The sequence below is a fragment of the Adiantum capillus-veneris genome, chromosome 4 (genome assembly GCF_014529385.1).
Source record: "Adiantum capillus-veneris isolate H3 chromosome 4, ASM1452938v2, whole genome shotgun sequence".
Taxonomy (NCBI): domain Eukaryota; kingdom Viridiplantae; phylum Streptophyta; class Polypodiopsida; order Polypodiales; family Pteridaceae; genus Adiantum; species Adiantum capillus-veneris.
In genome coordinates this window covers 150,066,285-150,091,970 of record NC_140934.1, presented here as the reverse complement: position 1 = coordinate 150,091,970, position 25,686 = coordinate 150,066,285, and the positions used below count along the sequence as shown (strand labels likewise).

Sequence of the window (25,686 nt, the reverse complement as noted above, 5' to 3'; positions counted from 1 at the left end):
CACAATTTTATTTTTTTTGGTTCCGACGTATTGTGTAGAGCATTGCAGCAGAAGAATATGCATACATTTCAGGGTATGATTGGCTATTGTATGAAGGATATTGACAAGCCTCATTTTCAAAGCATCTTTTACAATATCAGTGCGAAGGGCTGATGATTTAAAAAATACGGTTTGCCTAACTCATGCAAATATATTTGATCGAGCCTTAATGTAGTGGAGATTTCTTGTCCACTCTTCATAAAATGATAAAGAGCGGTAAGTATTATCCATCCTCATCATGGATAACATCATTCCAAAGACAAGGGATGCCATCGAATAAAATCAAAGCATTATGGAGATGCATGATTTTTCCTATGGATGCCACCTTCAAAGATATCATGGATATTTTTGTCATGGATGAACAATTAATAAATGTTGAACCTCGCAATAATTGGTTTACAAGGAGATGGCAAGAATCTCAAGTGAAAAAGTGAGTTAACTTATTTTATTTATAGTTTAAATTATGTATATATTTTAAGTTTCCTTATAGTTTTTTCTACATGTAGTGAACCGGTTGCAGAGGCAAAGAGAAAGCAAGATGATGTTTTGAAAGAATTGAAAAAAGATAACACTGACAAAAAAACAAATTGAAACACTGTAACATTAAGTGATGAAAGCAATCATGATAATGTTATCATGATATCCGACAGTGATAGTGATGAAACAACACAAATTAGAGATGATTACATACCAATATTTTCTAAGAAAAACATAAACATTGTTGCATTGTAAATCATTACCATTTCAATATTTGGTTCCATGAATATAATTGTAAAGTTTGTCTCTTATGATTTATCAAATTGTAAAGTTAGTCTCTTATGGCTTATCAAATTCCCAAAACAAAAAATTGTTCATGTTTAGATCTCAAGAGTACTTTAAATCTTAAGTATTTGAATATGATTGTAAATACTATCTCTTATCTCATCAAATTCTTTTTGTTTAGATCCCAAAATGGAAAGTCAAGAGAACTTTGAATCTCAAGTATTGTTAGTACCATTGGACGATACAACCATGCAGAAGCTTTGTGAATGTTTAGAAGAGATTTGAAAACAGCTTCGTGGATCAAATGTTGAAGATTCGACATCTTTGAGAGACTTTGTCATTAAATCATTTGAATCGTTGAAGTTCTCAATTGATAATTTTCAAGCAGATATTTCAGATGTTTAAAGTTCTAGATTAAAAGAAGAGATAAACCGACTATCTAAGAAAGTTTCATTATAAAAAATACAACTAAATAGGTTAAATTCTATCTTGTTAAGAATTAACAATGTAATGGACATATCAAAAAATGTTCAAAAGTAAATTTCTACACAATCTATATTGCATTGTTTATTTAATTGTATTTTGCAGAGGGATTTAATTTCTTATTGGAAGAATTGTGTTTATGTGTACCAAAGAGTTTCAAAGGAATCTTTGAGTCAGAAACACCTTTTAATTTTTTTGAAGCCATTACGAACACCTCTTAATCTTTGAGCTACTAGAACTAGAATATAGTACGAAGGATGTTTGGCCGTTGAATGAATTTGCATCGTGAATTATTCTTTTAGGTTAGTAATCAAATGCAAATGGCGCCGTCATAAGCTTTAGAGCGGGACCAGCGAAAGAAGGGGCAAGACACCCGCCATAGCCTCTCAGCTTACAATGCTGGGTGGAATTTGAAAGAGCAGATCACGCTTCTCTACGAAACTCCTCACTGCGTCACCCGCTTCTGCCGAACCCAACGTATTGATCGTCGCGGGCCTTCCATGGCTTGCTGTCTCCTGTGACCTATCGGCATATTTCATCACTGCACATTTCGCATTGTAATTACCGCTCGTCCTCGAAATGTGCAGCCGCATGCTTCTCTCCGACTCCTTGTCAAAGCTTTGCAGCAACAGGATTGCTTTACCTGAGCTGGAATGCAATCCTGGTCAGGGTTTAAGGAGCTCTGTCGAGGTTGAATCTTACTATGGGCAGAATCCAAGAGCCCTGGCGCACATGCATTGTCCAAGGTTATCAGCAACGTCATCCAGGGTTTCCAGCAGTTATGATTTCGCCTCACAAGTGCATCCCAGAAATGTCAAAAGGGCACCTTCGAGCATTTCATCTTACTCTGTTGGGTCCGAAAGGTATGCTGGCAGATGGCAAGATGACCGTGCAACCAATGCTAGGCACACCTTTAGTGATATGGAAAGGGAGATTTCTTCCTCTAATGAGTGGCTTGAATCTGATCTGTACAACGAGGCCAAGATAAAGGTTGTTGGGGTTGGAGGAGGGGGCTCCAATGCTGTAAACAGGATGCTGGAAAGTGATATGAAAGGTGTGGAGTTTTGGATTGTCAACACGGATTTGCAAGCACTGAAGATGTCCCCATTGCCAGCTGACAATAGGTTGCAAATAGGTTCGCAGCTTACAAGGGGACTTGGAGCAGGTGGGAATCCTGAAATTGGCATGAATGCCGCAGAAGAAAGTAGAGCTCTTGTAGAGGAAGCGGTTCGAGGTGCTGACATGGTCTTTGTGACGGTATAATACTACTTGCAGCCTTTCTCGGTTAAAAGGTCTTTGTATGGACCATTGTTCTTGCGCGTTCACTTTGAAATCTATTTCAGGCTCCATCCTGGTACCATCTTGTGGTGCTTGCACTCTTTATACAGTACTTATTGCCAGATTATACCTTTTTAAGCAAAGAGAGTAAGACTGCTTACCCTTGTGTTGAATCCTTTAAGACTGCTTACTCTTGTGTTATGAGTCCTTTTCAAAATAGTCCATTTCCTAAGAGAAAATATGGTGGCCTTGACTTTGACAACGAATTCTTGTAGCTGAACGGTTCTTTACCATTTTTTTTCGAAGAGACCCAGCTCTGTGAAAAGGCAGCTTTTTTTTCTGGACTTGTTGGGCTTGTCCCGCATGATTAACAGCTTGTCATCTTTACATTTTCAATGTTCAGCACATTTCTGTCCATTTTTCTGAAATTTGTGTGATTGGCAGGCTGGCATGGGTGGTGGAACTGGTAGTGGAGCTGCTCCTGTTATTGCTGCTGTGGCAAAGTCACTTGGAATTTTGACAGTAGGCATTGTGACCACCCCCTTCTCTTTTGAAGGACGCAGGAGAGCACGCCAAGCACAGGAAGGGATTGCAGCTCTGAGGCATAGTGTAGACACACTAATTATGATTCCTAATGATAAGCTGTTGACCGCAGTTTCACAATCTACACCTGTTACTGAGGCCTTCAATCTGGCGGATGATATTCTTCGTCAAGGTGTGAAGGGTATCTCAGACATCATTACGGTATGCTTTTTGAAAAGTGTGCTGGTGCGGTGTGTGTGTTTGTGTGCTTGGTGCATGATTTTTAAGTATTACATGTAATATTTCCTGTTGTTTTCTTGATTGCAGGTGCCTGGACTTGTGAATGTGGACTTTGCTGACGTTCGAGCAATCATGACTGATGCAGGCTCATCTTTAATGGGAATTGGGACTGCGAGTGGTAGTTTTCAATTTATTGCTTAACACTAGATTTCTGTGGTTCTTACTTGTATGGTTTGTTGAAGTGGTGAAGACCTGCACAGGGTCTTGAGTTTATGTCGTCCACGAGATTATCTAGGCACAGTGCTTGTCATGTTTTATAAAACCCTGTTATTCTTAACCTTGAACTGTTGAAGGGGCAGGGGAAAAAAATGAATCAGGGATAATGACCATGTCTGCAACTGGTGAAGAAGACTTTCTCGATCAATGGGCAGCCGATGACTCAGACGTGCCGCAATGAAAACCTCTTCTAAATCAGTCCAGTATGGCGGGCAGCCCTATGCACAAGTACTAGAACACTAGGGCAGCCCTGTCTTGCGTGTAACCGCACCACACAGAAACCTTACACGGGGAAGTGAGAGCAATGAGAGAGAGAGAAGATCACAAGCACTACAAAGATAAAGAGAGAAAACACACACTGCAGTAGACAGATGGCTAGAGAGAGGAAACACCACAGGAGAGGGGAGAGGGAGTCTGCAACCAAAAACAGACTGCATACAGCGCTTAAAAAACACAAAGGGGGGCTGCCTATCTGCAAATGGCCGACCCCACAGAAATACTCCACAACTTGTAAATGGGGAGGCCGTTGGAAAAAATCACCACAAATCTGCCACCTGGTATATCAGTGTGACGGAGACACTAAGCCCTGCCGCATGCTAGGCTACTGGGTGGGCACATACATGGCTTGTTCCACTGGAAAAGGTACATCTATCTCTCATATGGCCGGGCACAGTCATAAAAGCCCTCACTCCCTTATTTGCTTCCGAGAGATATTAGTCACTACCGGCAAGAAGTGAAACTTGAACAAGGGTTGACTTGTTGAAGTCTTATATCTCTGACAACAAGAATCAAGGAAACTTGAGCTCCCACCGATCATTTATTGCGAGCCATACACCATCATTCATTAGCTTCTTCATCGACTTGGTTTCACTATTGATGTCCACTATGAGCTGCAGAGAGGGTGTTAAAGTTTAGGCATCTCAAGTGAACTGCCCTATGTGATCCCATTATTTAGTTTGGCTTTTAGGTATTTATTTTACTTATTTGTCAAAGTCTTGGGTAGGGCAATTTATTAGGATTGCTATATAAGCAACCCCTTGCCTGCATTGTATACACATTTAGTTATTTATTGCCAAGGTTGATTGGTTCAAGAGACTCTCTCTCTCTCTCTCTCTCTCTCTCTCTCTCTCTCGTGCTCACTTCCCTTGGTCTCTACGCTTCCGCATCGTCGACTTTGACAACTTCATTGCGCATAGGGCACGCTCCCATCTTGATCGCTCTGTCTTACAGGGCATAAGCCATAAAGATCACTTGCAAAGAAGGATTAAGGATTCTTTTCGAGCCGTTGTTTTTCTCAGAGGCAATGCCATGCAGTGGTGGATGTTTATAGCTACCAAATCGTACACTCCAAGAACTTGGCAAGCTTTTAAGAAAATTTTTGCCCGAAGTTACATGCGTTCCGACATCTTCCTTCGGATTGCAACTTCTGGCAGAGTCGGGTATCTTGAAATGCTTGCCATGGAAACCTTAGCAGATTGTAACTTGAAATTTTTTGACATCTTTCAATAGGTGTCTCTTCTGGAGCTGATAACCTTGGAGGTCCAGTGTGATTGCTATGTCCTTGGGACTACCATCGCCGCTAGAGGAACACTATCTATCCAAGAGATGATGCTACGACCTTATGGAATTTAACCCTAATTTTTGGTGCAGGTTTCATGATGGAAAGTCAATTGACTTTTCGAGCTCGATTGATGTTGAGATTGCGTATTAAGTTTGAATTTTGTTTAAGAATCTGTTTGAGAACTTGTTTGGTGATCCTGTATGGAATTTGTTAGAAATGGACGGTGTCACAAGACGGGCACCACGTGCCAGTAGAAAAGAACAGACTGAACAACTTTAAGCATTCCAAATAACAACTGAACTGAAAGAGATGCACGACACGAGACAGGGAGTGGCGAAGTTTCACCCCAAGAGAGCATTGGCCTCTCTCTCTCTCTCTCTCTCTCTCTCACACACACACACACACACACACACACACACACACACACACAAAGCTATGGTGTTTTCAAGGGGAGGATATCATGCATGAAACCTCTCCTACACTGAGTAGGAAGTCGTGCACAAAGAATCTTGCATGACGAGTTTTGACACACCTATTGCGGGATCAAACCCTTAGGAGGGCTTGACAATGGATCAGAAGAGGCAAGAATCCTGACTTGAAGGGAGGGGAAGCCACAATAAAAAACTACGAAAGTGCATGTAGGCAAGGTTGTTGTGTGCACGTTGCAGTTTGGCACCTTTCATGTTTCTGTTGTGGGCCCACGATCGATGCTTTTGGGGTGAGCTATGTCGCCCCTTTCGGTATTTCTTTATTATTATTGATTCGCAAAGTACAACAGCCAGGGAGCACCTCCTCTGCGATCTGCGCGCTGAAGAGGTGCCAAAGAGGGCCCCCAAGGCTCATATTTAAGTGCCCCAAGCCTAAAAGCATCAAATATGAAAAGCCGACCCCAAAAACACTTTTCTAAATTTCGGGATTTTCCTAAAAATCCGCCGCGAATTGCGGAACATCCGTACAGGTGCCACGTCATCATATTTGATGTGCAAAGTCTTCTGAGTGTGTTTCTGCTTTATAGTTAATGCCTTTATATCACTTGGGCCCCATCGGGTCCCGTATGTTGGTGGAAACTCTTCTTTAAAATTAGGCCACTTGTCAAGACTTTGTAAGTCTGTAAAACTTCTTCTTCTTCTTATTAGGGTTTAGGCCCCTCGGCCGTGATCTGAAGGTTGGCTCTGTTCTTCAGTGACTTGACACGTCAGCAGTTTGTGACATCCCCCCTTCTTGAGAGAAAGTAATTGTCCGCGATTACAGCATATCTGCAAAACAACTCAAGCTAGCTCGAAAATTTCCGAGGGACAATTAGTTTGCTCTTTTTGTTAAGGAGTTGGCTTCTCCTTTCGGCTCGTTTGATCAAGGAGTTGGCTTCTCCTTTCGTCCAGATTGGAACTCTTGATATTCCGGCGTAGTAAAATTAGCCATCACACCCAAACCGCATTGATCTTCCACAGGTGTCTTGATGCACTAAAATTACATACCCAGGAAATCTCATCCAATTAGGAATATTCAGTGGTTGACACATCACAATGCAACACAAATGCTCACATATGTATGGTACAGACACAACAATCAGTGCCGCTGAGCACTTCCCCGAGACAAACGGTCTGCGGTATGAAGCTACTCTATGAAGCTACTCAACGACTATCTCGTCACTCCCCTCGCAAATAACCTAAAAAGGTTCGGGCCATGAGCTCAGAAGACTGTACAACCAAACGCTCCCCAGACCCTCGCTTGGAGATTCAAGCATACAACCAAACGCTCCCCAGACATCGGCTTGCGTCGTTTGAAGGTTTTCTAGCATACAACGGAACGCTCCCCAGACATCGGCCTGCGTCGTTCCGAGATTTTCAAACATACAACAAAATGCTCCCAGACGCATCGGCCTGCGTCGTTCCGAGATTCAAACAATACCAAAATAGTATTTCTCACTACACCACCCGGGAGTAAAAATCACCAACCATGATGAAACCGGTATCAAAACTAGAGTTTTCAAATCTGCACCAAAACAGGTTCAAAACAGATGCCATTCATTTTAAACAAATTTCAAACAGGATTACCGAACAAGTTCTCAAACAGATTTCAAACTTAAAAAGCAATCTTGACATTAGTGGAGCTCGAAAAGTCGACCGACTTTCCATCCTGAAACCTGCATCAAAAATCAGGGTTAGGTTCTTTCCATAAGGTCGTAGCCGACCACAGCATGGTCCATCAGCTCTTGGCTAAACAGTGTTTCTCTGGCAGCGATGGTAGTCCCAAGACATAGCAATCACATCGGACCTCCAAGGTTATCATCTTGAGAAGAAACACCTGGTGAGAGATGTCCAAAAATTTCAAGTCGTAATCTACTAGGGTTTCCATGGCAAGCATTTCAGGATACCCCTCTCTGCCAGAAGTTGCACTCCGAAGGAAGATGTCAGAAACCATATAACTTCGGGTAAAAATTTCTTGAAAGCTTGCCAAGTCCTTGAAGAGTGCGGCTTGGTAGCTATAGACATCAACATCTGCATGGCACTGCTTATGAGAAAAACAACAGCTCGAAACAAATCTTGGATCCTTCTCTTGCAAAGTGATCTTTATGGCTTATGCCCTGTAAGACATGAGCAGTGAAGACGGGAGCGGGAGCGCGTCCGATGTGCGATAATAAGTAAAATTCGAATAGACTTTTGGAAGCGACGGTTTGCTCTGTCTCCTCTTTGGTAGGACCGGTATGCTTTTAGAAAAGCACACATCTGATGCTGTGATACCATTGTCACAAGACAGGCACCACGTGCGAGTAGAAAAGAACAGACTGAACAACTTTAAGCACTTCAAATAACAATTGAACTGAAAGAGATGCACGACACGAAATGGGGAGTGGCGAAGTTCCACCCCAAGAGAGCACTGGCGTCCCTTTTGGTATTTCTTTATTATTACTGATTCGCAAAGTACATCAGCCGGGGAGCACCTCCTCTGCGTTGAAGAGTGTCAAAGAGGGCCCCCAAGGCTCATATTTAAAGGCCCAAAGCCTAAAAGCATCAAATATGAAAAGCTGGCCCCAAAAAAACACTTTTCTAAAATTTCAGGATTTCCCTAAAAATTTGCCGCGAATTGCGGAACATGCCACATCATCATATTTTGATGTGCAAAGTCTTCTGAGTGTGTTTCTGCTTTATTTTTAATGCCTTTATGTCACTTGGGTCCCATCTGGGTCTCGTAAGTTGGTGGGAACTCTTCTAAAAGTAGGTCACTTGTCAAGACTTTGTAAGTCTGTAAAACAACTTCTTCTTCTTCTTCTTAGGTGTCACGTGACACATCCCAACCCTATGTGTCCGTGTGAAACCGGCCTGTACTTTCAAAAAGGGCGGTAGACTTTACTTTAAACCTTGATTTAGCTTTCACCCATTATTAGTCGTCTATTTTACCTGTACTTTCAAGACACAACAAAGGGGAGAGGGATACAGGCTGCTAGATTGCACCTGTATGAGTAGACAGACACCAGATTGGCCCCTAACTTAGGCGCCCCTTTCGGTATTTCTTTATTGTTCAAAAGAGGGAATAAACGTTGTGGTTCCTACAAGCTGCCCCGCACAAACTCGGCTGAATTTCCACTGTTCCAGCCCGATTTCGGCAGCATAACTGTACTAGAACCCTTCACGGTCAGTATCCCCACGCATTGATTGACTTTCCCGACGCATACGGGCACTTTGCAAAACCTGGCGAGAATCTGCAGCACGCTGAATTCTCTGTTTTCAGCCCTGAAAATGCGCCAGATCGCCTGTACAGCGGTCCCCTTGCGTCCCCGAACCTCCTGGGGGTATTAGGGTCCGTTTAGGGCCAAAACCCTAAACCTGCAAAAATACACAGCAGGCTGTAATTCACTGTTTCGGGCTCCGTTCCGCGTGCCGGTCGCATCCCTAGCAAGTCCTCGAGCTCCCGCACCTGTAGGGCTACTTGCCCTTTGAATCGGACGAGATTTCTGGCGTGAAACCTCTCCGAATTCACCTGTACCTGCGGGGGGATTAGCCGCTAGCTAATCCAGTACCTGTGCAAGAGGCTCTTGCCTCGGCAATCGCGCATGAACCCACACAACTGTACATTGGTCAAATGAAGAGCCCACTAGAGGGGCATAACATACTGCCAAAGGGGAGAGAGAGGGCAGTGCGTAGCGTGCAGGGCATCACTCCTGGCACCGCACTGTGCATAAGAGGGAAAGCAAGCACTCCATAGCTCTTAACCTGTGACAAAATCAGCAAATGAGCCCTTCTTCCCTTCAAATTCAGCGCCAACTCCTTCTTGCATTGGAAACTGCACCAGAATGTGCCACTTGGCACATTTACAAGCATTTTCCCATTTCGGGGTTGCCGCCTAAAAATATCCCAACCGGTTGCCCAGTTGACTTCACGGCAGAGTAAGAAAATGTTCCCTTTGTCATTCCGGAGGTAATGACGCCAACACATTTTCAGGTCCCAAAATAGCAGTTCCCTAAATTTTAGGAGATGCTGCCATTGTATCTTTCTAGGTCATCCGACCCTCTTTGTACACTGCGGCCACATCCCAAAACTGAAATGTAGCCTCTGTAGCAAAGGATTCCACTTTGGCTAGTCAATGACCCCACTTGGCTAACCATAGTCCTTGTCCAACCTTAGTGCTCTCTTGCCCTCAGGCCTGGACTCCCTCTGGACAGTTCCACACTAGCTATGCAATGCAGGGCAGTTAGATTTCCCGAGGGGTGTTTCCAAAAAGTGAAAGTAAATAGATAATAAGAAAGAAATCAACAAAAAGGATAGATAGTAGTCACACGCTGGTGACATACCCCCCTCTTGAAATCTCAAATGTCCTCGTTTGCATCTATGTCGTACATGCTTACTGTCAACACTGATGTATTCAACACCTGTCGACACATATACGACACATACATGCTCATTGTCAACCCTGGTGTATTCAACACCTTGTTGACTCATGTATTGCCTGCGTGTGAACCCTGTCCCAATGACATAGTGGTAGCTGCGCACTCTGCCATTGCTTTGAGTCACTAACTTTCCAATGACAAAATGGTAGCTGCACATTTTGCCACTGTCTTATAGTACACGTTGGATCCCGTAACACTTTCGAGCATATCCAAACCGACAGTTTAAGAATGCAGTTACACATGTACTCTTCAATAGAAACAATCACTGTATCCTTGAGAAACTGACAAGAAATACTCACTTCTATAGCACTAATCAAACTTTTGGACATTCCATAAGAGCAATTGCCAAAATCTGACAATCTGTACAGCTCTAACATTCATGTAACAGGTATTTGATTTGAGCTCACTTTAAATACCATGTACATCATTTGTTTCAGAAGCCATTGTCACACTGACAATCCATGTAGCTTTGAAACTCAAGGGGTCAAGGTAGGTTGCAAATCAAAGGCTTCCAGGTAAAGTGATAACACAGTTGGTGACTCTGCAAGTTCACCTTCTTCCATCCACTTAGCATCCATTGGTGGATAGTTTCTGAACTTTACCAAGTAACGCCTGGCAACCTTGCCTTTCACTTTCCTTTCTTTGTGTGCCAAAATCTGTTCAGGGACCAAGATCTCGTCAAGTTCCTCGACTTCCGGCTGATCTTCAGCTGGCATATCTTCTGGCACATCACCCACATAGGGTCTGAGAAGACTCACATGAAACGCATTGTGAATCTTCCAACTGTCAGGCAATTTCAGCCTATATGCAACATCACTGATTATGTCGCATACTTGAAAAGGCCCATAGTAACGCATGCTGAGCTTTGGAAACAGTCTTTCCTTGCCCTTCATCTTCTTTAACCTTGCCTTTTCAAAACGTAAAAGCACCCAATCACCAAGTGAATATACCACTTCACGACGGTGACGATCAGCTGCTTTCTTTTGCTTTGCCTGAGTCCTTTCTAAGGCCACTTTGACCTTCTTGTACATTTCATTCATGTCTTGAACATACTTATCTGCTTCAAATATCTTGTCCTTTGTATGCAGTATGGGAGGAACTTTCTTGCCACCTTCAACTATCTCAAAAGGTGCCTTGCCAGTTGATGAATGCACTGTATTATTGTATGCATACTCCACCAATGGCAAATACTGCTCCCACTTTCCTTTATGCTCTGACACATAGCACTTCAGCAGATCTAGGACAGTAGAATTTGCCTCTTCTGACTGCCCATCTGTTTGAGGATGAAATGACGAAGAGAATTTGAGCGTGGTGCCCATATTCTCAAACAAGCCTCTCCAGAACAAACTTGTCATGCGTGGATCACGGTCGCTAATAATCGACTGTGGCATGCCATGATACTTGAAAATATTGCTCATAAACAAGCGTGCCATCTGATGTGGCTTTATCTTCTTCCTGACAGGAATAAAATGAGCCTGTTTGCTGAATCTGCAAATAATGGTCCAAATACCATCATTTCCTGTCTGCGTTCTCGGAAGATCAAAGATAAAATCCATGATCATGCTGTGTCACGTGTGACGTGTGCAACCAGAGGATATGCATCTACTCTTAAGTGTCTGGATATGCACGGTCTGTGAACAGACTCACAAAAGTGTCAGAACACGTCCTAATCTAACCGAACTGAACCCATGTCATGAAGTAGCTTGTCCACGTACACATAGGGTTAGATGTGTCACGTGACACTGGATGGTTATGTGGGAGGAGTATTAAGAAGTTTGAGCAGTGGTTACTCTCAGCACCTCCAAACGACGCAGGTTGTGGTCTGGGGGGCGTTTGGTTGTAAAAGGCCTCTATATCTCTCGGCCAGGACCTTTTTAGGTTGTGCGAGAGGAGTGATGAGGGAGTCGTTGAATATCTCCCGGCCTGGACCTTGTTAGGTTATGCGGGAGGAGTGTTCATTGGCGACTTTATGTTTCTATGTCTTGTAACATGCATATGTGAGCATTTGTGTTGCATTGTGATGTGCCAACCACTGAATATTCCTTATTGGGTGTGCTCTCTCTCTCTCTCTCTCTCTCTCTCTCTCTCTCAAAATTCAATTGTTATTGAAGTGCTAAAAATCTGTTCAATCTGTTTTTTTCTATTGGCACGTGGTGCCCGTCTCGTGATAAGAGGCTGATGCAAAAACGCCAAGGGCTGATGGTGCTGATGACGACGGCTAGTGGGCTGCCAAGGAAACTCTAGGTACGTGTCCTTCGGGTACTGGAGAGGCTCCCTACTACTCCTTTGCTTGATACTGGTGCCCCAAGGCCTGCTTATATAGGTGTCTAAGACTGGGTCGAGTAGCATGCCAATAAATCCCACGATTCTGGAATACCAAGGGGTCATTTAATTAAATAAATGCCTAGTAAGTGGTTGTTCACGGGCGGTTGGAAAAAGAGTTAATATGCAATGAAAATGCTTATGTTTGGTGCTAGGTATTGATGCTAAATGCTAATGGGTTGTGCAATGAGAGGCTACGCAGCTACTCTAAGTGCTTGGACATGCATGTCCTGCGTACAGGCTCACAAAGGTGCCAGAACACTTCCTAGACTGTCCTAAACCCTAGAAATAGGAGTTATAGCTTGTCCACATGCACATAGGGTAGATGTGCACCTGACACTGAGAGTGCTTTTTACTCTTTATCAACTGATTGACTTTCTTTTCAAGAGCGTTGTCAAACTCTTCTTGTGCGAGTACAATTACTACTTTTCTGCACCTGGCTTTGCTTTTGTCTTGATGGATGAATTGAGAGGTGAGTGGATGGCGTCTTGCCATTGTGATTAAATCTTGTCAGGTAGGTGATTCTTCAGATTCTTTACGTATTTCGGGTCCGTGGAGCACTTGATGATTTACTTGGCACACGTGTCGACTTGCAATTGACGGCAGAATTCAATTCTATCGAGGTAATCTGTTGGAAACTTGCCCCGGTCCTTGCGCGATTCCTCGGAGGGAGCTTGTTCCAGTTGGAATTTCTGTTGGTACCTCCGTTCTCAAAGTGGAATTGGCGTCTTCCCGAAGTGGGGTCGTCGGTCGAACACTCTCCTCTCTATTGAATTCACTGCTAGTCTCTAGAACCCGTGTGTGCTGCAGGGAAAAGGATTGGATCCTCTGTAGGAGAAGAATTGTCTGGGCTTTGATACCAGTGTAATAGGCTTGGACACTATAACAAGCAAGAAATCAATAGCAACACAAGTGAGAAACTGCAACAATAAAACTTGAGAGAGAGAGAGAGAGAGAGAGAGAGAGAGAGAGAGAGAGAGAGAGAGAGAGAGAGAGAGATGAAATGAAATGTTATATTAACGTCTTCAAAAGGCCATAATGACCTATGAGACCCGAAAGTTACAAAGTGGTGGATCTGATACAAAGTCAGAGTAACAAAATAACCTAACAACAGTACAAAACAAAGATATGTACCATGGGGTCCTAAGTTGATTGATGTGAACCAAGCAAAAGACTAAGCAAAAAATGGGCGGGTTGTTGGGATAGCTGAATCACAAGAGATCTAGCATTGGTCGTTGGCGAATCTCATCAACTTCCTCCATGGTTAGTAGTCTGACTGGGCATCGTGCATGCCTGGCCAGCGTGCTCTGAATTTTCTGTCGTAGCCTCCGTCGATGCTGTGTAGTTCTTCGCAGTCTCGGGCGCCTGGATTTCCCCAGTTCAATCTCTCGGTCAATCAGTGTGCCTCTGGTGTGAGACGAGGGGGAGCTCTGTTGTGGGAGTGGCTCTTGCGGCTGTCCCGTGTCTGCTCTGAAGAAGTCTGTGATCCGTCTTTGAGACTGGTTAGCGTCGCCATTCATCAGGCTATCTCTGTGTCTGCGCAGCTCGAGCAAGAACAAACCCAGACATCTCTGGTCTTCGTATCCATGACTCTTGAGAGTGGTCCAAAACCTTCTCTGAACAAGCAATGGAAGCGGCCTCGTATCTCGTAGTAGACGGGGCAGCGACATGTATAGTGTAGCTCTCTCTCAGGTTCCATGTTACACAAGGGGCATGTCCTGTCCTCTGCTGGTACTCCGCTGTATCTCCCAGTCTCAATCCGCAACTGGTGAGAAGATGTGCGTAACTGGTGAAGAGAGAGAGAGAGAGAGAGAGAGAGAGAGAGAGAGAGAGAGATGGGCGAAGTGGCAAAGTTCCCCTTCCATATGCACTGCCCCAAAGATTGGCGCCCCTTTCTGTATTTGTTTCTTTATTGCTTCACAAAGGTACAACTGCTGAGGGTCCTCTCTCTCGCGATACTTCCAAGCTAATCTGCCGAGAGAAAGGCCTTGATTACATATTTAAAGGTACCAGAGGGCCCAAAAACAAGCGCCCCCATAAACTATGCCCGGAAAAGCTCTGCTGACGGCTGTCCATACAGCCACGTTTTGCGCTGCGAAACCTGGGCCATCTGTACTGCTGCCACATCATCAGATTAATACGCCTTCATGGTCTGGACCCCTTGGCCGGTAGGTTTGAAGTTTGTAAGGGGTTAGGGATTAAAAACCCTAATCCCCTGTCCTCTATGTGTGACCTGGCCTCTCTTTTATAGGCACCGGTCCAAAAGCCCTAAAAGCAACTTAAAAAAGAACAAGGTATATTTACAATTGCGGAAAAGCACCAATCACTTTATAATTCTAAGTGACACCCCAAAGCACTTCAAAATCATCTGCTTTCGTAATTGAGACAAAAAACACACTAGTGCAAATTTGCCACGTCAGCCCAGATCCTTGACAGTGCCATGTTTGCAATCCTGTAATTTGTGGCATGATCTGTGCAGCATTTGATAGCCATCTGTGCTCTGACTTGGGCCCTGTGACATGTATCCGGTTGGAGTCTAATTTCTCTTCCATTTGGGCGAAGTTACGGAATGGAGAACTAGAGCAAAAAAGAGTCGAGACTCTTTTAAACAAAATGGTGTGGGAGGCATGGGGTATATTTTGAACATCTTCACACGGTCATGTGCTGACTGACAAATGACAGCAAGCTTTAGGCTTTGTAGTGACTGCGATCGAAGCTACAAGGTTTTAAGGTGGATACCTGCAGCACCTGTCCCTGCTTCATCATGTCTATTGTACATAAATGCAGGTCTTCATTGAGCACATGCTAAACACACATTCTCTGTCAGCTCCCCAATTATGTGTAGAACGTTGAATGTAGGGCGTCTGTCTTATAGATGCTCATCATAATTGAGTGCATTATGTTATTTCCGCAAGACACCCAGTATTCATGCAGCTCTAGCATTGTGTCAGACCAGCAGAATGCTTTTCTTAGTTTATGGCGGAGGCATGTATAATTAACACCATTACACGGGGATATTTGGAGAATATATAGCATGATGCATTTCACTTAATACTGGTGTGAACTACCCCAGTAAAAATATTGTTGTTTGGGCTTTCATAGATGGGTGTTTGCCACTACCATTAGGTTAACCTTTGGGCTTTTAAGATATGTGCTTGCCATCAGGGCTAAACCAACTTCATATTTGGTGGCTTTGGAACAGGCAAGTCCCGGGCAAGAGATGCAGCTTTGAATGCTATTCAATCACCTCTTCTTGATGTCGGCATAGAGCGAGCTACAGGAATAGTTTGGAATATTACTGGAGGTTCAGATTTAACTTTGTTTGAGGTAACTTGAAGAATCCACCTTGGGGTCTCTTTGTGTCTGTTTGAAACTTTTGTTTGAGCGTGCTCTTGATGGTCGTACAGGTAAATGCTGCGGCAGAGGTCATTTATGATCTTGTTGACCCTAATGCAAATTTAATATTCGGTGCTGTTGTTGACGAATCTTACAGTGGCCAGGTATGTACCGAGTGTGGTCTATGTTCCTTGGGACTTCTGCCTCAGAAGCAAGATTTGTTTGCGAAAACACCATATTTACTTTCAAAGCCCCAACAATCGAGAAAATTTCTAGAGGTTTTGAAGGATGCAACAAGATAATAGACTAAGCCTTTGTCTTCCTCTACATAATAACTGTTGTTCTCTTCTTCTTGCAATCCATCAGAGACCAGGTGAATTGTGGGCCATGTATGAGCATTGAACCAAATATGAACCTAGTTTTCCGTCTGTATGGGTCTGGGTGCAATTGTAACTGCGGTTATTGTTCTCTTTTTGATACACCCTTGGGATTTGAATCGCTTACCTTCAAAATAATTTTTTGTACTTCACAGGTCAGCATCACACTGATTGCGACAGGGTTCAAAGGGCACGTTGAAGGAGAAAGGGTAACAGTAGTTTGGTTGCTTTGCTTTTGATGATTGAACTAACTTTGTGTTTAAATTTGACCCCTTTGTTTTCCACTAATGCAGCAAGTATCGCTTCCATCCATCACTCGCCCACCACAAACTTTGGGGAATGGTGCTCCCATTGATGTTCCGGATTTTCTAAAAAGGAGGGGCCGTGCTCGAAAAATCTGATCTTCAAATTTGCAGTGGAATGGGGTCGTATCGCTTAGTGTAGAATAGTAGGCTGAGATGCTGGCAAGCTGCAGCATATTTGTTGGGTACAACGTCTAAGTGAACAATTTTTCTGGGTTGTCCAAAATTGAGTGCTAACTGAAAGGATGTTGTAAATAATGTGACTTAATGGTCTGTGTAGGTTTTTAAGAGAGTTGTAAGGCAGGAGTCATTTTAGGGAGCGGGCAGAGGTCTCTCTCTCTAAAGCTGAGTATTTGCCTGTTAGTAGTAGAGGTGTACCTCATCCGTATTTGTACTCTCGGCTTCAAGTATTAATTATCTGTTTTTTTTTTACAGTCAGCTCTGACATGAAAAGGGACATATATTCATGTCAATTTAAAGTCCGAATCATGAATCCCATCCTAGCCTTGGATTGGATTTTCTCATTTTTATGATTTCTAACTTAATTAGCTAGTTGCACTACATTTTGTGCTGGATGTTTAACATTTTGCTGTACACTATCTTCTGTGTATTATTAGATTAATGATATAACTTATGCAGCTCAAATTAGAATTTTAAATCCTTCATGATCGCGCAAGGAAATAGTACAGTTTGCAAAACAGTTGTTTGAAGACTTCTCATTGCTGTCATTCTCCTTTCGCATTTTGTCATGCTTTCATATTGTCAAATTGTGCAGGGTAAGGGGAGAGGAAAGAGACAATGGTACTTGAGAGAGAAAGACAGATGGAAAAGGCCCAAGAACTCCAGATGGAAGAACTCTATGAATGATACAAGACAAAGGACAAAGAGCCCCTAGGACAAATCCTTCCAACTTCCTTCAGGACTCGACTTTTTTGCAGGCCTGTGGCACTTAATTTACGACCGGTGTTTATCTCAGGAGCAGTTTTCAGAAGTCACTCATGTGAAGAAAAGAGGAAACCGTAACCAACATGGCCAAGTGGTTGATCCACAAAAAACTGCAAACATCCTTGTTAACAAGGCAAGTCAGACTTAGCAGTTCGTGCCATAGAGGGTACCGTATGTTGTAGCAGTCACTGAGGGACGTTAGGGACTGACACCTTATGGTGTCCTTTGAGTAGGTAGAGTTCTCTAGGATGAGGGAGAGCGAGATTGAACAGTCTGAAGTCGGAATCATCCTCTATGAGAAGAGGGGCAGATTGCGTTGCGATCATCGTTTGAGAGCGAGATTGAACAGTCTGAAGTTGGAATCATCCTCTATGAGAAGAGAGGCAGATTGCGTTGTGATCATCGTTTGAGAAGGTGTAAAGCTAGATAGACTAAGCGGTCTACGTTATGAAGAGCCTCTTAGAAGAGGGTTGACCAGACCAGGTCACTCTGCTTGTATCTCCCTTGCTTGTATCCCCTGCCTCTCAATTCTCGTGTCAACCAAGGCACGATTCATGCTAGCAATGCCACCAAGTCGGAACTTGGTGTAGCTCTCAATTGAGCTGGGAGAGAACACTTGCCAGATCCGGGGATAAGTGTGTTGTGAGGTTATTGAGTGAGTGTAATCAACTATGAAAGTATCACGAGGGTAGAAGAGCAATTGCATTGCTTTGGATTAGGGTCGACATGTCCTGTCACGTTGTCGGGGGATGTGTTTGAAACGTGAGCCGGGTAGGCGTGGGGCCTCTGGCTGTGAGAGGTGTGAGAGAGTAAGAACAACTGTGAGAGGTGTGAGAGAGTAAGAACAACAGGTGCAAATAGCTATGTCAATCACCATAAACGTCAATTAATCAAGTCAAGCTTAAAGTTCAATTTAATCCATAGCCAAGAAGAGTTGTTAAGCAGCATCAACACTTGGATTAATTGACAAATAGGAGTTTAAGATCCCTTTATATGATTATGTGGGTCGTTGACGGCTCCAAAGTTGATCAACATGATAAACAAGCTTGAGCTAATGAATATGATGAAGAACTCCTCTGTGGTGGTCTTTGTGCTTTCCTCTTGCGTATGATCCACGAGAGAGAGAGAGTGAGATCCTCTTGCTACGGTTCTCCTTTCTCTCTTGGTCGTCAAAAGTTCTCCTTTCTCTCCCTTTGCCGAGAGCCTCTTCTCGCCTTCATCATGAAAGCTCTCTTGAGTACTTGCTTCAAGTCCTTAAACTCTTTGAGAGACTTCGTCGTTAGAGCTTGTCTCTAGTACTTCGGTCGTTCGAAGTTCTTCTTTCGTTTTCTTCAACTCTTCGAGAGCCTTCCTTTCCTTGTCCGAGCTCCTTACCCTTCACCTCTTCTCGACTCTTCTCTTGCTTCTTTCCATGAGAGAGAGAGAGAGAGAGAGAGAGAGAGAGAGGAGGAGAGAGAGAGAGAGCCTTCCTAAGTTGAGAGGGAGAGATTCCGAAATTTAAATGAGAGAGATTTTCCCTCATGCTTTACTTGATCGAGAGAGAGCAAGACCTTCACTCCTCGCTCCAAGAGAGAGAGAGAGAGAGAGTTTCTTCCTTCTCCGCCTTCCTCTTCTTCGAATACTCTCTCCTCCTCTTCGATCATGCAACAACCGTTGCCCTTCAACCCTTCCTCATGCCTTGCTCGTTTTATGCCACAAAGCCCTCCCTGTTTGCTAAAAATAATTTTCCCCTTTTCTTAATGGCCCTGCTCAATTGCTTGTCACGGCGGCGTGACAATGTGCTTGATGACGTGGTAGTTGCTTGTGGAGGTGCACAAGGGTGGTCGTTGAGGGCACCGAATAGGACTGCGATGACCTGATGATGATAACTTTTCTTCTCTACGAGGACCCCATCCGATGCCCGAGCTGCCCAATGCAAGCTACTCTCTTCCCTCTGCGCTCTTGCGTTTTTCGCCTGCATGCCATGGCCTTCGATTTCTTCCCCCATTCACATTAAAGTCTTCTTATTTGCTCTGGGTGGCCTTCTTGCCATAGTGGGCGGCCATTGGTTGGTCTTTGGGCAGCCATACCCCTTTCCTTTGCTCTCATATCCACCAAGCCATTGCTTAGCACAAGACCTTGGCTAAGAATTGTTGAGCACAAGGTCGGTCCTCAAACAGCTACCTTACCATTCCCATAATGGGCAACCAATGTGCTCCAAGAGATGACATTTTTGAACTGAAAGTTCATCGAAACTTAATGTGCCTTTGTCCTTGCATCACACTTGGCATATATCAACCAAAGCATTGCTTGTCACAACACATTTGACATACATCTCGGCTAAGACACATTCTATTTCACCAGCCTTGAACCGGCATTATCTTTGTGAATTTTATTGCTCATATCAGCTTCTTCGATAGCGCCATACGTCTTCAAGATGCAAGTATAAGTAATTGCATTTGGAGAAATGCCTTCCCTTGTATTTAGTTAACAAGCCAGAGCTTCTTTGTCACAGCCATGTTGGACATTCCCCGCAACCAATGATCTCTGAGAGACTAAATTTTTGAGCTGAAGCTCATCAAAAACCTTATGTGCTTCCGTACGGGCGCCACATTTAACATATTTAACTTTCAAAGCATGTATGTCTTTATTAGCCATCTAGCATTTAACTCAACTAAAGCACTACTAAGCATGACATTGTTTTTCGGCATTCCTTGGTTGAAGCTTAAAAATTTTCAAATGGCACACCGACTGAACCGACCAAACTGATACGGAATTGATCCCGGTGAAATTTAATCTGGCGATATTTTGGTAATCGTAACTCCGATCGTTGATCTGAAAAGACGTGCTCCACAAAGTGAGCACTTCAGCCCCATGCATTCACCTCATCTCAAACCTCTCAGTTGTAGTTGCCCAATTGACTCAAACTTTAAACTGCCATAACTTCTTCACCGTAGCTTCAATTGATGAGCCGCAAAGACAGGTCGGTAGAGCACTTCAAGCATTGTAGATCTAGATCATAATCTCCCATCTATGATCACTTCAATCATACTCCTTTTTAGCATCATTAAGGCATCTGTTGGCCCTTTAAAATCGCATCTGACATACATAAGTCGTAAAACTAGCTTGTTAGCAAGCTTTGAACACTGAGCATTAATAAGGTAAGCCTCAATTAAGCTCTATGTGTATCTTCCTGGTATTTTTCGTAGCATGGGAGCGGAGCTGCACGATAACGAACCATTAGTACACATACTGGATGTGCGGTACTAATTGAACTTCAAGAAGTACAATGTACTGTGCGTTACATATGATTAAAAATAGAATTCTTCGTATTTTAGCCCGGAGTCTAGTCTTTATTGAATGAACATGAGGGAAAAGGGGCTACTGGGACAAAGGGCTATGAAGGCTAGAGTCTAAACACATGGAAGAAGACCAAAATGCAGCCCCCAATGTTCTTAATGGTCATTTTGACTGGCCATCAGTAGCCCCAATTCTGATTTGAAAGCTAGTAAACGAGTCCATAACAAAATGTACTAGTTCATGGTATAGAACATGACATATAAGTTGCCCTATATGTAGAACATACAAGTTTCCTTGTATGCTGAACGTGAACAACCTTGCTCTGGATGTAGTGATAACATACCTGATCTTCTGGATATTGTAGGCAAACTCTCGCCAAACGAGCCCAAAGCACTAAAGTCATAGTCTAGTATGTAGATTAAGGCAATGAACTTGTCGCATGCAGAAAGTGCTACTATAGGGTGAGAAGAGATCACAAATTTTCTCCCTAAATCCATGATAAGTCTCCTCCATAGGCAAGGGAATTGTCTCGCCAAGGTCGGTGGCCCAATCGTACCTAGCTAGGTATGCAGTGCCTCCCTCGTAGAAGCTCATGATGTTGAGCATTGTATGGAAAATACTGACAAAGACTCCGTTTTCCTAATGAGAAAATTTCTAAATCTTCTTGTGTACCGGCAAGGGAGACAATCTAGCCTTCAAAGCACGTTTATACAACACTGGCATAAGCTTTGTCAATAGAAATTTCAAAATTTGAAGTGTTCAATATCCACAAAGCTGGTTTGCGAGCTACAAAGCTGGAATTTAAAGGGGGTTTATAGTCCACCATCTATATCATGCGTCAGGACTACTTAACTTGAATTTGTCCAAAAACTTGTGTCAAATTGGTAGTAGAATAGATCACTGCAAAAACCATCTATTGTGGTTTTTAGTGCTTTATGATTTAATGCTCCTTTTGAAGGATAGGGCATATTCATGATTGAGCACTTGAAATCCCCTTTTCTCAACACAATAGTCATTATATCAACTTGAACGGAGGTCTATATTATAAAGATATGCCTTGATTGAATAGGTGTCTCTCAAGACTTAGAGAATGACTCAAAGAAGGCAAGACTTTGAAAATGGTTTGAAGAATCATTCAACGTCGGTTGATCAATAAATAGAAAAGCTAAGGTGTTGTCACACGGTCCCAATTGCTCCATGTGAGAGTGATTGTGACAAAGGGATGCAGTCTGGCCTTGATTGTGCCCTTTTGTACAACATGTTTGCTTTTTTTTTCCCTACACACTAGAGGCCCGCATGGGAGGTACTTATCCCTTCCAAATATTAGTCATCTTACATGTTTGGGCAAGGGTCACATACCATCGGGCAAGAGCCGTGTGTAGGCATCACCATGGCCACCTAATTGATGCACCACGTGCTGGCAACGACGGAGAGAACTCATAGCAACCAAGTAGGAACCTCCTCCTCGGGTGACCCACCCCAGGAGGAGGATGCACTCGAACGTCCAATGGCAACAACCCTAACAGCGTGAACACCATGCGTGTCCCTCTAGAGTGTGACCCAACAAGGAATTTGAACCCACAACCCGTAGGTTGAGAGGCCAAAGCCTTACCACAATCCGCTTTGATGGATCCTATATCATCAATTTGGACATGAGGGGGCTCTCATTGCACCCAAAATAGTATCTAATCTGTTCATTTTAAAAATGCAAATGGAAGAACGGAATAGTAATTGGGCACAAAAAGATCAACCAGGTCTCGATCGTACTCATTTATGTATAAATGCACTCATGTATTGGGAGGAGCTTGTGAGTTTTACATGGTAAGTGTTAAACCCCTTCCAATGGAATGGACATATCTTGCAAACAACCCATTCCAAGAAAACAACCTAAAGAAACTTTGCCTTGTACATGTTGGGTGTTATTGTGTAAGAAGTGTAGAGAGAAAGCTTAACAATAACTTGTGGTGCCTTGATAAGAGCACCGTGTTTAGCATACATACACACCCACCTAGGAGGTCCAGAGTTTCTTATTGGAACAATCCAACTGCTTGTCTTGCCCGTATTCTTTTACACCAATATTTCAGACCCTTTAGAGATTCTTGGCTAGATGCACTTATCTATAACTTGAAAACAACACATTCCAACAATCACATTCAAAAGAAACAAACTAGAGTTGGTTTTCCTTATGCAAGTTGGATGTATTTTGTAATAGTTGCAACAATCAAAGAAACACCATCCTAAAGAGGAACCTTCACAAAGTCTCGTTTCGCATTAAAAGAGTACCACAATTGGTGTACATTTACATAAAATTAATCTAGACCATCATGATTCTGGCATCAGCTTGACCCACAACTCCTTTTGTCGTTTCTCTCGTCACTTAAATATAAAGAAATGTGTATCACAACAAGAGAAGAACATTTGCATCATACTCTGTAACAAGAAAAAAAACTTAGCTTAGGGTATGATGAATTCCTCCATACGGTTCAAGTCTTGAAAGAGGAAACAAGAAACCATCAGTATTAGTTTGTTGATGTTGTGTCACATTAAGAACTAGTCACCTTTTAGCAACTACCTGTCTCTAGTATGGTCTTATTGTGTCATATTAATTCATGCATGAGAGCTCATTCAACATATCTACAATGATATTGAAATGCTCTCAAAGGATATGGGGCCGACGATTTTGCCTAAGTATATTGGATCTAGTATGAAATGATACATTAGCATTATGATTCTTTCCAATTCACATGTTGTGATTATATAGTTAATTGATAGTATAACAAACAATGATATTTGAAGCTATACCTATGTGGCTGCACACATACACACAAGCACATACACATTATCAATATACTAGAAGCTAATAGCTATTTCTTGTTACACGACCTTGACCCTTACTTCACATTGCTTTGCAAAAAGGTTGCATGGCCTTGATAGGAGCTCCTTTGAGTTTTCTTTCCTCAAATCTTGGCTCAAATTATGCCATGAAAATTAACTTCTAATATTTTAAAATCATTTTTCATCTCAAATTGGCCACTTAAGTTTGGAGAAAATAAAAGAGAACAAGTGAAATTGATTAAAGTGCTTACAAACTTAGTTTGCTCAAAGGTTTGGGACCAAAGGAAAGAAGTCTATTAAATAGAAAAGATAATTGCCATTTTATTATCCCAAGTCAAAGGTATAAGTCAAGGAAGGATAAGTTTATTTCGAGCAACCTTGATCAAAGGTACAACACAAAGGGGACTAATTAGAGCAATTATGAGTCCAAAAATAGAAACAAGTTGTGTAAATTTTAAGTAATTATATTTATTCATTAAACTCCAAGAATGAAGTCTGGGAAGCCTAAGAGTAAAATTTTAACTTGCAAGAGATAGACTAAATTTAGCAGGTTTCGGGACCAGCTTCATTGAACCTCCCAAGGATTGTGCTAAGGTTTTGTATAGGAGGTAAAGCTTCAAAGCCTAAGGATAAGTTTAATTTTACCAAAGTCCGTCCTAATTTAGCAGGTAGACTCCAACTTAGATTAGCCTCATAAAGCCTCCAAAGGATACTGCAAAGGTCTTGCACTCGAGCCATTAAAATTAAAGGTAAGTCTATGGTTTTTAATTAATTCGAGGAAAAATCAAAAGCCTAAGGTTAGATCAGCCCAACCACATTTGGTAAGTTGACTCTAGTCTCCCTTTACCAAGTTTGTCTAGGTCACATATCTAAAGTAGCTTGCATATACTTAAATGAGAAGTGGGCAAATGTATGCATGTGTTCAATTGCCAAAATGAAGTCAAAAGGAGGGGGTCGGGGGGGTTGTTCAAGAATAGCAATGAAGGGAAAATACATTTGTTCACTTATGCATCGAGTTGCATTTGAAGTCTTCACTTCTCATTGGTCCGTGTACTAAGCATTCCATTTGAGAATTTTGACAAGTGTGCAAGAGAACCAAAGAGAGGGTTAGTAGGGATTTTGGGAGTCTCTCTCTCTCTCTCATGGGAGCTCAAGAATGGGATTCTATGCTCAAGCTGTTGGATATGGACGCACATCCAAGCAAAGGAATGCATGAAAGATACTCTTCCTCTTCTCTATTATTCTAGCTATGCTTAAAAATTGCCCATGGAGTAAGCATATTTAAAATACTACGTCTTTGCTTAAGAAGTACTTCTTTTACCGTTATGAACCTCTTGCCCCGCAATTCTTTCTTCCTGCTGGGGTGTTTATGGCTTGGAAAGGAGGGTTACACTATGGAATCATGAATTTCATCATCTTCTTGGATCAAGGACAACTCTACAAGAGCACAAGCTTGTAAAAGCCTGAGCTCTCATTGAGAGAATTATAATAAAAAGTCCTTTTGGAGGGAAGACTGGCTCTGAGAAAATCCGGTCCTCAACAAGTTGTGAATCTTAATTGTCTGATTCTCTTCAAGTTACGTGTATGAATTGATGTTCTAGTGTGTATGGTTTTAAGAATTAGGGCATGCATAGACCATGGACAATGGCCCAGGAATAGAGGTTTTCCCCTTCCATTTCACTCCGCACATTAGAGTAAACATCACAATTAGTAGAAAAATCCATTTTCAACAACGTATGGTGTTCATGTTTGGTGCCCAAAGAGTAGGAGAAATTCTCGCGTCACCAAACTCTGTCATCCTACCTCTTATTGATTATCATAGTCATTTGATGTGAATATTTTTATTTTATTGTAGAATAGATTGCAATTTAGAAAATATTATTGTGTAAATATTTTAAAGAAATAAAAAAACAAAAACGTGCGTCACTTTGAAATCAATTCAATGGAGAGCCAACGCCAAATGTCTAGATATCATCTTTTCTTTGGAGAGCCTAGAGAGGATGCAGAATTATTTTTAGCGAATTTCAAGATGTCTTGCCGTATCAAGAGGATAGTAACTGATCAAGAATGTGTAGAAATGTTTGAGGTGGTCCTTAGGAAAGATGCTAGCACTTGGTTTGACTCTTTGCCTGAGGAAGTTAAGGGGAATTACACAGAAGTTTTGAATCGTTTCAAGAAATACTTCTTTGATCCCCAAAACACTCAAAAACTATGGCAAGACATTGTTTCTCATAAGCAAAAAGA

At 42.5% G+C, this 25,686-nt stretch overlaps 1 protein-coding gene across 1 annotated transcript; it reads left to right on the top strand.

Moving 5' to 3' along the window:
* The first annotated feature begins 1,603 nt into the window (after positions 1-1,603).
* On the top strand, positions 1,604-16,821 carry LOC147460156 (cell division protein FtsZ homolog 2-2, chloroplastic-like). The gene is made up of 7 exons (XM_086511265.1): positions 1,604-2,541; positions 3,007-3,306; positions 3,412-3,502; positions 15,571-15,695; positions 15,776-15,868; positions 16,237-16,290; positions 16,375-16,821. Exons 1-7 carry the CDS (start codon positions 1,864-1,866, stop codon positions 16,480-16,482), a joined length of 1,449 nt encoding a protein of 482 aa, XP_086367391.1. The 5' UTR covers positions 1,604-1,863; the 3' UTR covers positions 16,483-16,821.
* The last annotated feature ends 8,865 nt before the right edge of the window (positions 16,822-25,686 follow it).

What these genes read in the sequence shown, in the direction of transcription:
- LOC147460156 (XM_086511265.1), top strand. Translation starts at nt 1,864, where the DNA reads ATGTGCAGCCGCATGCTTCTCTCCGACTCCTTGTCAAAGCTTTGCAGC. An exon ending in GGGAATTGGGACTGCGAGTG is followed by an intron (nt 3,503 to 15,570) that starts GTAGTTTTCAAT and finishes GCTTTGGAACAG; the next exon opens with GCAAGTCCCGGGCAAGAGAT. An exon ending in ACGAATCTTACAGTGGCCAG is followed by an intron (nt 15,869 to 16,236) that starts GTATGTACCGAG and finishes TGTACTTCACAG; the next exon opens with GTCAGCATCACACTGATTGC.